This window comes from Alligator sinensis, unplaced genomic scaffold, assembly GCF_000455745.1.
Source record: "Alligator sinensis unplaced genomic scaffold, ASM45574v1 scaffold439_2, whole genome shotgun sequence".
NCBI classification, from domain to species: Eukaryota; Metazoa; Chordata; order Crocodylia; family Alligatoridae; genus Alligator; species Alligator sinensis.
The window spans coordinates 35775-49480 of record NW_005843727.1 but is presented as its reverse complement, the minus strand read 5'-3'; the positions used below and the strand labels follow the sequence as shown (position 1 = coordinate 49480).

Genomic DNA, 13706 nt, shown 5'->3' with positions numbered 1-13706 from the left:
CCTGGGGGTCTTCAAGAGGAGGTTAGATAGGCATCTAGCTGGGGCCATCTAGACCCAGCACTCTTTCCTGTCTATGCAGGGGGTCGGGCTCGATGATCTATTGAGGTCCCTTCTGACCCTAACATCTATGAATCTATGAATCTGCAACTAGCCTCTTATTGTGAACACCTTCAACCTTCTCATAAGGAAGGTCATAGAGAAAGAGGGCCATTGTGGCAAAACTGTTTAATGTGGTTGATGATTTTCTGCTACTTGATTATGTTTCAGCACTTCAGGAGTCTTTGATGATTTGATTTTGAAATATGGAAAGCAGAAAAGGAATAAACAAATGGAGAAAAGCAATAAAGAGCAGTTAAGATATATTTTAATGTATTTAATAGAAAGCTGAAACAACTGTATTCCATGTAAACAAGCAATATGTGCACAGAAGGAATAAGGACATCTGCTTCCAATGAAATTTATTCTTCTCTATGGCTGGATATAGCAAGACTATAACTCACTATGTGGTCTTAGAATAAAAAAAAATACAGAAAAATAGGGCTGAAAGGAACTTCAGGAGGTCATCTAGCTCAACTCCCTGTTCAAGGCAGGATTATTCCAGTCTACAGCATTCCAGAGAACTGTTTGTCTAACCTGTTCTTAAAAATTTCCAAAGATGGAGATTACACAGCCCCTCTAGGTAAACACTGATTCATGAAGGACATATTGTAACCTTTAAAATCACCAGTCTATATCAAACACCAATTGTAGGAAGCTATCTAGTACACCATAAAAACAGAAAAACAGAAAGATGTTTCATCTTTCTCTCTCAGTCTGCATATTATATTCCTTGTATATGAAGTATTTTAATGATTTAAAGTTACAATTGTCCTAGAGAGATTTGTTAACCAGTTCAATGGAATTCATAAAACAGGATAATTGGAATGTTAATGCTTCAGGCATTCAAAGTCTATTGCACGCAATGGAAATCTTTCCAAAGCCTCAGTGGGAGGTGAATCAGGCCCCAGGGCTGTGAAAATTAAAAATTACTTTATCAGACAAAAATTACTTTATTGACTTAATTCAAAAATAACATGGAGTAAAAAACAGGAATGCTGACAATATGATTTATATGTTTTATCCCTGAGTCTTGAAAGCTAGGCACTTATGGATTTCTCTGATTATTTAAGCAGGTATTGGTATAAGGAACCTACATTAACAGAGCATATTAGCCCAGGAGCTATGAAACATCCACAAAAGAATTTAAAATGTCTTTAGCTAATAAAAAGGATGTTTGGGTTCTGTCTGATTTTAAAAACATGGTAATGATTCTTGATTCTGGTAATTTTGAAGACAGATATTTTAAGTGCTTTAGAAATATATCTATTCTCAAATTAATAATCTAATCAAATAATTTGTTGAAATAAAAAGAAAGAACATTGAGATTTGAGGCCAAATGTATTTTATTTTCAGGATATTTTTGATTGTAATAAAATTTACCTTTTCAATTTGATTCTGTTCTGCAATTATCTCATAGCCATCCTGCCCTGTGCAATTCTTAAATGCCAAAATTCTGAGTGAGGACTTCTCAACAAGCCTCTTCATGCCATAGGAAAGTACAGGCTTGGTTTTCTTTCTCTTGACACCAGCAGGAAAAACCAAACCATTCACTGTCCAGATTATTTTCTTCATTAATGACAGATGGTCTGGAAGAAAACAGAAAAAAAACATAAAAGTCAATATTTGGCTTCAAAATTAAAAATGGACACATCATGCTCCCCTTCCCTATTACCTTAATAACACACACTGGCCTGCCTCCATATAGTATTTTTTGAAATACTACCACCAGCTTCCCACTAACCGTGACATAAGCTGTAGCAAGCTGTCTGCACTGATAGCCTGCATAAATCATCATTCCTGAAGGGAACAGATGTTCAGGGTATGAAAGAGTAATACCACAATTTAGTCATAATTAAAATTCACCTTAGCATGCCTCTATCAGTAATCAGAGAGGAACATTTCACTTCTCACCTACAAAAAACAAATGCTTCTCATCTCTTCAGCTTCAGAAAAATTATGCCTGCACCTTTTTTACACTGTTTTAAGGTTCACATCTGATACCACATTATCCAAAAGGTGTTTTTATTCTACTTTAACAGTTGGTTTCCTTACCACGCCTTTTTTGGATACCTAAGATGATGGTCTCTATATAAAATACATTTGCAGGTAAAAGCAATAAACCTGAACCCTTAATGAGTGCAATGTAGTTTTATATGGAAAGCCAATTATAGGAAATACCTTGCCACAGAATGTGTCAGTAAAGACACTATTTTTGTCAGCAACAGTTTAGTCTAATCCATATTTTCCAAAATAATAAACCACTAAGTTTAAAGTTATTCAGTGATCATTAAGTGCCTAAATCCAATAAATCCAAATAAAAATCTGGTCTTTAACTTTCTAGCTCCATTAACATTAATGGGAGTTGTGTAACTACGAAATTTACTTGAATACAAGATGAGCCCCAATAATTAGATTCTATGTATGGAAAATTAATACGTTTGCTGTAATTTTCCAGGTATAGAATCTAATTATTGGAGGCTTGCCTTGAATGTATGCCCCTCCTACTACTACAGCAGGGAAAATAAATCTGGGGGATGACGTAGCCCCCTTGCTCTCTGCTGTCCACTCACTAGAACTGGGTATTCTTGCTGAGTCCTGGGATCCTCCAAAAATGTATACACAGATGGGGCACAGGGCAACATGGTCCAGCTCCAACTACTGAAGGGCAGACCATGTTGCCCTGTGCCCCATCTGTGTATATATTTGTTATAATCATGTGTGACAGGATGAGAGAGGTGAACTGTTTGGGGCCCCATTTTGTGATGTTTGCCAGACATTTAAGGCCGGTGAAGAATCAGGAATCACTGGAAATGGGGAAAAAAGGTGCAAAACAGGAATCATTGGAAATGGGAATGAAAGGTGTAGCTCTGTTGTGGAAGTGAAGAGGAAGTCAAAATATATGCAATGTAGCAGCACACTGACTTGAAAAGGAGTGACCACTGAGGGGGTCTGCATTCAATGGGCTCTATTATATATTTTATTTAGATGGGCTTCACTATAACCTTTTCTTGTGTTAGGTTCCCATCAGCAACTCAGTCTTTTTGGCTAAGATCAAATGTAACATTTTTGGCACCAAAGGGAGGGTGCCAGAGCTGGCTCTGGCCTTCCTGGTGCTGGGTTGGTATTGCAGTGCCTCCAGGCCTGGTGTCAGTGTGGAGGGAACATCTGCATCTTTTTTCAAAGGGGACAGACAATGTATTGAATCATGTGTCCTTTTTTGTGAATGTGAGATGAGAGGCTTTTTCCCCATGCTGTTTGGGAGAAAAAAACCTTGTCTTTTATTCAAGTAAAATGGTAAAGAATAAGCGGTATGTCTCAGATGTTCTAAAGAGTGGCTCTGGGCCCACTCTCAGGATCGCTAAGGTAGCTCTCATTGTGGAATCTGGCATGCATGGTGTAGGAGTGGGCAGGGCACATGTCTCAATGCAGAAGGAGCATAGATCACTTCATATCACTTTGAAAAGGTAAACATTTCATTACACTTATTAGTCCTGGAAAATGTTAAAATGAACAACACTATTGTATTTTTCAAGACTGGGTTTTAATTCATAATTCTTTTCCATCACAAACAATAGAACTTATTTTATTACAGAATATAAAGAACCCACCAGAATAAAATAGCAGTGCTTCTCAAGACAATCAGCATTCATAATAAAAAAACAGCAAAACTTCTTTTCTCAAGGACATTGATACCTACAATGAATCTAAACAAAACTTTACATATTAGGAAGTTTTGTTTTCCAAACAAATATTCTCAGGGTTTGTACAGATGTTTGCTGCATCTGGTCTACTTTCACATGGATTACTTTAAGCTGCCTAAACATAGACCAGGAGCAGCACATACAGCCACTTGCCATTCCCAGGAGCTGTGCAAGTAACTTGGGGTGGGGGGAGGGGCAGCTGGGATTGCGGGGAGGTTGCTAGCCAGTCTGTGGGTGTGGGGATCCCCCCACAATAGCCCAGTCTGGGTCAGGACGGTAAGAATAGCACAGCTTTGGTACTTTGCTGCAAATGCATACAGGCAGTTAGGAGATTGGGTAACCCTTTCCTAGATCAGGTTAACCCAATCTTGGTCTAAATTAGTACACCTCTTGATAATTATTTTGCACTTGTGGTTGGTCTTACTTTGCATGTGTGGCTGGTATAAATTTATTGTGCAATTAACCAGTTATTTGTGTAATATATGTAATATGTAGCAGGGGCCTAAATTCTTCAACTTATAGCCAGATCCTCAGGTAGTGTAAATTGGGTTAGCTCAGTTGATTTCAGCAGAGCTACACTGATTTACAGCAACTTATGTTCAAAGCTAATAAATCAACTAATCTAATGGTGGCCATTGAATAGCCATGGGCATTTTGGCAAATCTGTTACCAACCTAAAATGGATTTAATTTTAAAGCCTTTGACATTCTGGGCAGTTTTTGGTTTTCTGTCTCATTAGTATACTTGCTCTCTTTCAGAGGCTGCTTGTATCCATGCAAGAACTCATGACTTTCCTGGTTTTTTCAGTTTTGAAACAGCCATCTTTAAGGCAGATATAGGAACTAACATTGGCAAGGTATAGTTTTGTGACCTTTGGCACTTGCTGTGAAAATCCATCTAGTTTTGGCTAAGTATGGGTAATGGGTGTGCACGTACATAAGAAGGTTTTGCTTGCTGCTAAAATCCCTGAATAGTCTGTCTGTACCAAACAGGTTTCAGTTCCATGAAGCTCTATAAATGCCAGTTGCATTGTGATCCCAGGCTCCACTCAGTTTCTTGTACAGCACAGAGCTAAAATGCAAGATTGGACTTAATAATCAGTCATAGTGGTTCTCACCTCCTTTGGGCTAGGTGAAGCTGTTCTAGGTTGGGAGCCAGGAGGAGTCTGTCACCGAATGGTATTACTAATACTGGGCATGTCTACACATGCGGCAGACTGTGCAACCGTTACTGTCCAGTCACTTCATACTTGCTTAAGCAAGTGAGCATGTCTACATTAGACAAGTATGAGCAAGTGGGTACAGCTATACAAGTACTAAATGACTGTGCAGTAACCAGCATTACTGTGCAGTTCTGATGCCGCATGGCTATATTTAGCAGCTACTGTGCAGTAGCAATAAAATACCACGCAGTAGCGTCAGCATCACAGTTCATGCCTGGTAGTATGTTGCCATAGCAATGAGCTATGGTGATGTAGCATCTCATGTAGACGCTCCCACTGTGTGCTTAACAGCCCTTAAAGAAAGGCCTCGTACGCCTACCTTGGGAGACAAGTGTCATTCCTTACAGTTTATTAAAAGAGTACCTGAGAAGTTGGATGAGATCATATCTGTGGACTCTTTGTTGAACTGGTCTGCTAAGCCAGGCTGTAAATCTTGTAGATGCAAAGATACATCTTAAGCCATTACAGCTTAATATGGTGATAAATGGACCACAGATGAACAGTTTCTTTGCGAAGATGGAATGACTGCTTAGACCTCGGTTGACATAATACTGTTACAGCATTGACTATCTTTAGCTAGATTTTCAGCCCACTTAGCATGAAAGAAATGTTGTGTATACTAGGTGAATTTCCCTGAGTTCTACAACATTTTTCTTAGTCTTTTCAACAGTTCAGAGACCTTGGTTTTGTATGCAGTCTAGTTGAGCTTCCTACCCAGATATGAAGGCATCCATATCCAGCATTCTGCCAGACAGAAGTGAGGGGAAAAGCTACTCAATTATATGCCTGGACCTGCACCCTTGTGTCCATGTGATGTTTTTGGGGGCAGATGCACAAATTCAATCACCCATGCATGAAGCTTATGTCAAGTCTGCCATTTTGATCTAAATGCATGAATCTATATGATTTGGGAATCTGAAGTGAGCACTTACAAATATTTGTGGATGAGATTTCTGCTGTTTGAAGAGATCTAATATGTTCCTGAATCTCTCCTGTGGATCTAGCACAGACTTTATAATTTCTATTTCCTGGGCCAGCAAGAATTATAAAGTTCCTTTGTTTATCCTGAGATACACAGTAGTGACAAGATGTAGATTAGACAAATGGAACTGTTGAGTTGCTATGAGACAACTTTGGGAATCTAGATATGGCATAATGGTGATTTGGGTTACCATTCTAAATATGAAATGATGGATGAACTTGCTGAGACATCTCAAATATGAGTGGATACATGTTCCCTTTCTTCTTTTGGATTAGAACATATTCTGACTAATCCCCCATTTCCTCTGAACTCCAGAAGCATTTCTTATTTTAGGAGTACCTCAAGTGAGAAGGTTGCTAAAAAAATAGTGGTTGGGGGGAGGTGGGCAAGGGGAATGGAACGGAATACTCCATATTTATAATCTCTCAGATTCAGAAATTTAAGGCAATTTGATTCCAAGATCCTCTCAAATGAAAAAGGCAGTTTCCAAAAGAGGGAGGAGAGGAGGAAAGTACAAGTCTTCCAAGCACTCTATTCAGTTCTACACGGCAGTCTAATTTGCTACTATGAGATGGACATACCATGTACAGTAGAAGAGAAAGAGCCTTAGTACAAGCTGCCTTGCAAAGACTAATTTCTTTCTCAGCTTCCTCAGTAGCTTTGGTCATGCCTACAGTGCTCTTAAAGTGGTATTACAAAGCAGGTCAGGCTAGTCTGGACATGCTCCATCCAGAACTGAAAGCAAGCAATGTAACCATGTCCATGAAGTGCCAGAGATGGGCAGTCACTCTGCAGCATGCATTAGCAGAGGTCCTGGTATTCTCTGATTTAAAAAAATCCCCAATTTTCAGATTTAAAAAAGTAACCCAAAATCCACATTTTTTTGTGATTTAAATGAAACACCACTAGACATAGGTGTTCATTTTAAATCACAGAAAAATGTGGATTCCAGGTTAATTTTTTAAATCCAAAAACTGGGCATTTTTTTTTTTTTTTTTTTTAATCAGAGAAAACCAGGATCCCTGCTCACTACCTTACCTGGAGGACCAGCAAAAAGCAGCACACTGCTTAAAGACACTACTCTACATCAGGGTATGTTCAGCATAATAACATGGCCTTTGTAAACCTGGCATGCTTGCTTTCTGAAACTCTACCAACTCCTAGGAATGGTCCTTACATCTTTCAAAGGATGAAGGCTTAATCAATTCTTGTATTAAAAAGACTTCACAGCCTTCAAATGAGAGGCGCTCAATTTGTGTCTGGACCTCTTTTAGTCTTCTGGAAGATTGTAACCATGAAGTCCTGCCTAGGGCAATGGAGGGCTACAGCATTCAGCAAATACTCCACAAGCAGTGATGATGAGTAGGGTGTAGCCCCTGAGAGCACTGGTGCACCCATGAGAGTGCTGGTGTACCCCCTGACAGCCAGCACTCCCTCCTTAGGTAACGGGTGGAGAGGGGGAGGTGGGAGCGCCAATTGGTGCGATCGGCTGCGGGGGGACCCCCTCCCGGTCAGTGAGATTGGCTGTGGGGGGATCCCCTCCGGTTGCTGACTGGCCGCTGGGGGGGCACAGGCTCCCCCGACTCAGGAGGCACCAGTTGCCCATCTCCATAAGTATCTAACACCTCTAACAAAGCTTGTACCAAAACTAAGACAAAGTTGTAATCTAAGTGTCCGTCAGACACAACAAACCTCAGTTCCTCCCTGGAACTTAAGACAGTTTCTTAAGAAATTCTGTTACCTTGCCCCAAATCAAGGTATTTATACTTTGACAGAACACCTAAAAATGTGCAAAGTGCATCTGTAGACTTCAGGACAAGTTTTTTTTTTCCCTAAAAAAATAAATTTAAGAAGTTGTTTGGAATATCCACCTCAAATTATGCCATAAAAATTTGAAGACCAGTTTTTTCCCCAGAGCATCTGGATCCATGTTGTGCTGTGATTTACCTTTTGATTGAACGGTCTGAGGAAATGTATGTCTCATTTACTAAGTACAGGGGAGGTAGAAGTCTGTGCTCACAGAAAAAAAAGACTTTCTTTTTTCCTCCTTTCAGATGACTAGTAAAGGCACTTAAGTGCTCTGCTAGTCTCAGTGGATGAAAAGTTAATTTTTTTCAATAAGTGAACCCAGGAGCTCAGTGCAGCAAACAGGGTTGACTAAGGAAACATGCTTTAGTTCAGTAGGTGTTAACTTTAATTGTACAGAAAATGTTTAAACATGGGCCTTCTGGAGAATAAGAAAAAACTGACCATCAGTTGGAGATACACCTACTAACCAAGCAAGAAAAACATCTTGAGTATACCATATTAAAGTGAGATAGGCATATCATAGGGGAAGCAAGTTCTGGATTTTGTTTCAGCCATGGAAAGCAAGCCCCCAACATAAACGTTGTTTTGTTTGTATATGTCACCAACTATAGCTGATTTTATTCTCTCCCACTTTCTCTACAAATATACACATACAAGACTAACAAAGTCACAGTGTGCAGATAAACAGGTACTACAAGGTTGCTATTCTACAGCCCCAGATTATATAAAACTATTGTTTTCATCATATATCCATTTAATTCATGTTTATTCTGCATGCTTCATTCAACAACCTATACAAATATTGAATTATCACAATTTTTTCTTCAAATAAGAAATGAAATAGAATTAAAAGACAAGTGTGAAGGGACTTTATAATGTTGCCACAACAGCTCTCTTTTGTGTCACCTTCAGTTTCTCTCTCTTAGTTTTCTACTCTTTCCACACCCTCCTTTTTATGGAATGACCTTTTTGAAATTAGAGTAATAAAACTGTAGAAACATGGGGATGATAGGAATCTCAAGAGATGATCTAGTTCAAGGCTTTCCAACTTCTGAGCAACCAGGAGCTGCATGCCACCTGGTAATGGGTCTCCAGGTTGTACAGTATAGGTTGCAAATCACAGGGACTCCCTGGGACTAGATAGGCAGCATGAACATCCCTCCCCCCATGCTAAGTAGGCAGAAAGGTCACTGGGCCCCTTCCTGCCATACACTTCAGCCCCAGAGACCACAACAACTGCAACAGCAAGAGCAGTGTGAAGAGTGACAGCCAGGCAAGAGCCTGGATGCTGCATGTTAAACCCTCAAGGGCTGGATGTGGCCTGCAGACCTCTAGCTGGACAGCCCTGATCTAAACCAAACTCCAGCATCAATGCAAGATCAAGCACACCCAAACCATCCCTGATGAATGCTTGTTTAAGCTTCTCTCAAAACTTCCAGCTAGGGGGTTTCCATAACTTCCCTGGGCTGCCTATTGCACCACCAATTAGATTTTTTTCCCTAATATGCAACCTATTCTTTCTTGTTGCAAATAATGATTTCCTCTGGTCCTCTCTCCAATGGCCAAAGAAAGCTACATTACCATCCTCTTTATAGCAACATTAAAATATTGCTATCGTGTTTCCTTTCAGTTTAAGCCTGGGATGTTCAACCTCTGGCCCATGGACCAGATCTGGCTCACTGAGCCATGTTATTGGGCCTGCCAGGTTCCCCACCAGTCCAGAAATTTAGGCTTGGGAGCATGGGCAGCGTTAATTGCCATTCCTCTGCTGCCAAATTTCTAGAACCATAGGGAGCCCTGCCAGCTGCATAGAATGGCCCTGCACGCTGGACTAGGTATGCAGAGCAGAGCCAGAGCAGTGGGAGACAGAATTCAGGAGGCACAAGGTTGGATCCAGGCATGTGGGACCCAATCCAGGTACCAGCCCCACAGAGCCAATAGATTAAGCACCATTGGTATAAACAAACCCAACTTCTTCCATCTTTCTTCATAAGCCATGTTTTCTGAACCTTTTTTATTTTTGTTGCTCTCTTCTATACTCTCTAGTCTACCTACATCTTTCTTAATGTGTGGTGCCCAAAACTGGACACAGTATTCCAGCTGAGATCTCACCCACTGGGTAGAGTGGAGATTAATTGAGCATACTACCTACAATAATTCCTAATGAATTCTTAAAAATATTTCCTTAAACCATTAAGAAGAAAATATGGATATTTTAGTCTACTGAATGATGCTTATTTTAATTGTTAGAATATAACATTTTTCAAAGCAAAAGAACTGTAAGTTGAAAATAGTCTTAAAATATATTTTACGCATTATGACTAAATATTTATGGTTAATGAAATTACATATAAAACAATAAATTATGGCAATGTGGAAAATCAAATGCTACAGCAATAAGAAAGAATAATGTTGTATTCAATTATGTCATCTGTCCAAAATACAATTGCCTCTGTGTTTAGTAAATACATTATGCCCAGGTCACATTCCTGTGTTTAACTAAGTTTATAGTCACTCCCTTTTCTTTAAATACTTGAGCTCTTTGTTTCTGCATGTTCTGAGGTGTCAACATTTATTGCCTCAGGCACAATGGCTATACTTAACTAATAATGACAGCGGTTGTCATTAAATTTTAAACTCAGTAACATTACTCTGACATATTATTTGAAGTATGTCTTAATTCTAAATTTGATTAAAACTACAAACATACCATCTTTTATGCCAATCAAAATATTGCCACCCCCTCTCTTGAACTTTTCTATGAACTCTTCATGTAAATAAGTCATGGCACCTGTACCTGCTTAAAGTAAAGAAGAATCCTAGGCTGTATATATTTCATACAGAGCACAACATAAAACCTTAGACTCATCAGTGGTCAGTGTTTCATTTAATATGAACTTCAAAAGCTTGAAACTTCCCTGAATCATTCATATTCACCAAAAATGTGCCATAATTTTTTTTTTATCTATATACATAGCCACATTTATTAAACAGAACTGCAAGTAGCTCAGGATAGAAACTAAGAACTCTAGAAAATAGGGAATTGATACATATTCATAAGATATAACTTACTGTTTGCTAATATTGCATATTCTAGTATTTTCTGCTTCCTTTTGCACCCTTTTAAGCCATAGTGCTTCAGAGGGCTGCAGATGTAAAATGCAAACTTTGCTACTCAGGTTGAGATTTGTGTGGGCTGAGAAACAATGGACAGTCCTATACGTAGGAACTGGGACAAGGGTAGTTGGTAGGGCTGTGCAAAGCTTCGGTCCCTAATTTGATTCAGCAGAGATTTGGCCCAATTCAGTTGCCAAATCTCTGAATCTAAAATCGACTCAGAGGACCCTTTAATCTCTCCGAATCGTATAGGAACCCTCCAAAATCAATTTGGATAGATTCAGAAAGATTCGGAGATAGAGACAGCTTTAAAATGTTTTTTCTACATACCTCTAGGTAGCAGGGGCTCATGAGTGCTGCAATGCTGGGGTGAATGGAGCATCCCACAAATGCCTGGGGGGCTCCCCAGCATGCTCAGCAGCAGACCTGGAAGTGGACCAGAAGCACTTCCGGTCCACTTCTGGGTCCGCCAGGGAGCATGGTGGGGGGCCCCCCTGTACCCCCTGGCTTGGTGACTGGTGCCTTCTGGGTCTGGGGGGGCACCCAGGATCCCCCTGTGGCAGATCACCAAACTGGGGAGGCATGGGGGGGGCAGCGCGCTCCCTGGCAGACCCAGAAGTGGACCAGAAGTACTTCCGCAGCCGAGCATGTGGAGGGATTCACTGCCGAGCATGAGGAGGGGCTCCCACACTCCTGTGGGATGCTCTATGTGCCCTAGCATTGCAGTGATCATGAGCCATGCCTACTACCTCAAGGTATGTAGAAAAAACAAAAAAAACCCAAAACAAAAAAAAAAAAATCTTTTAAAGCTGTCTCTCTGAATCAGCATCGAATCTTCAAATTCGGATTTGGCCAAATCGAAATCAGAGACAGTGATCTGAATCAACTAATCAAATCACTGTCCCCGATTCGGGCCGAATCCAAATCCGAATCAAATAGGGACTTCTTCGTACACCCCTAGTAGCTGGTAAAGAAACTCATTCACTAGCTCCTCCTCTAGACATAGGTAGAGCCTCCTTTGTGCTCACAGAAAGAATGTTACACACACTGTGGAAGTGCCTCGTGTAAGCATACAACAGCAAAAGCCTCCGATTCTGCCTTCAAACCAAGATGCCATTCCCAAGTCCGTAATTCATAGTTCTTTCCTAACCTTTTTCTATTTTTACATATTGTACTAAACCTCCTAAAATATTGGTGATTTGGTTGATTGCCTTTTTCTTGGTCTTAAAGGTTCCTCTCTTTTTTTTTTTCTTTTCTTCATTCCAAACAATTGGCAACCAGCTTTATGATTTTATTTTTAACTTTTTTCTTGGCTCTATGGGTCTGTTTCTGGGGAGGAGGTCAGTGATTTAATTACAAAAGATCCACGGAGGAATTTTAAGGCACATTGTAGGTTAGTGGGGATACAAGCCTCAGGGTTTTGCAGAGACTGAAACACCTTAATCTCCTACTCCATGCAAAGAAAGAGGCTAGGACTTTGACTATCTAGGTGATGCTCCTTTGCTGATGCGAGGGGCGGATATAAATAAAGCCCTACTATAACTTCAAGTTGATAAATCAGAAGTTATCTTGAAATCCACACTGATATTGTCCTACATGTATATGGGAGAGCTATTATCTCAAGCTAAATTACTGGTTGATTTAAATAAAATTGTATCTACCACATGGAAACCATGTTACTGTGCCTGTATCACTATTTCCTCATCTGTATCATTCATGGCATACTTTAGCTAATTATTTGGCATACTAGCTTCCAATGTATCAGAATGCATTATTATTAATAGTTATATTACAATTATACCAAGAATCCTTAATCAGGATGAGAGTCCCAATGTGCTAGAGACCAAATAAATACATAAAAAGACAGTTTCTTCTCTAAAATTTTACAAGCAAGGGGCTGAATCCTGCAATTGCACTTATGACTGGTACACTGAGCCCATTACAAATTTTAGATGATTTTAAGACTATTTTAAAAGAGAAGGACAAATATTGTTAATATGGCTTTTTATTGCATTTTCCATTTGGTACCTGTTATGTCATGAATTCCAAGCATATTAAAAAAAAGAAATATATCATCCTTGTTTTACTTTTATTTATTTGTATAATAAAGTGCCATTTCACTTATAATTATCCCAAAGAACTCCTACGGTATAAACACTCCTATTCAGAGGATATCATAAAAATAAGCATCTTTAGGGCATCAAATAAATATGAAATACAGGAAACATTATCATTCCATAAAGTCAATACTCCCATAAACTTTTAGAATTATGACCTCACATAAAGGCTTTATAAGCCACCTCTGATTGACAGCATATTAGAGGATTAATTGCTTAACTAGTGCATATTATATAATTCCCTTCATGTTATTAACACTGTATGCAAGTATACTTTTATTATGATCCTTTATCTCAATAGAAAAGTTCTATTATTGAAAATAGGGGTTATTTTTCTTCATAACAACTTCTGCCTGAACCATGGACCTTAATTGCTCATATAAAGTATATCTAGAAATTATAATTAGGCCTTGTTTAAAATGCCTAGTTTAGCTATTTTCTTTGATCCCATAAACCTTATCTGGTTCTTAAAGTGAAATGAGATAGGGAGTCTGCCATGTTTCTTTCAAATCCTGAAAGAGATCATCAAACTAACTCTTGACAGATTGGCCTTCCCATCGCTTTCCTCTAAGGAACTAGCAAGCTTCGTGGGATGGAAGAAAGAAGCTATTTCCTACAAACAGAAAGGCAGTTGAAGATTTTGTATCCTTACAGTGCCA

At 39.3% G+C, this 13706-nt stretch overlaps 1 protein-coding gene across 1 annotated transcript in view; it reads right to left on the bottom strand.

Annotated features, from left to right (window-relative positions):
* The window catches only part of LOC102381116 (doublecortin domain-containing protein 1), a gene marked incomplete at both ends in the record, with an annotated part of 48996 nt that overhangs the window by 8987 nt on the left and 26303 nt on the right, over positions 1–13706 (bottom strand). The window contains one exon of the mRNA XM_025195687.1: positions 1480–1685. Coding sequence (XP_025051472.1) covers positions 1480–1685 — 206 coding nt within the window. The remainder of the gene's footprint in view (positions 1–1479; positions 1686–13706) is intronic.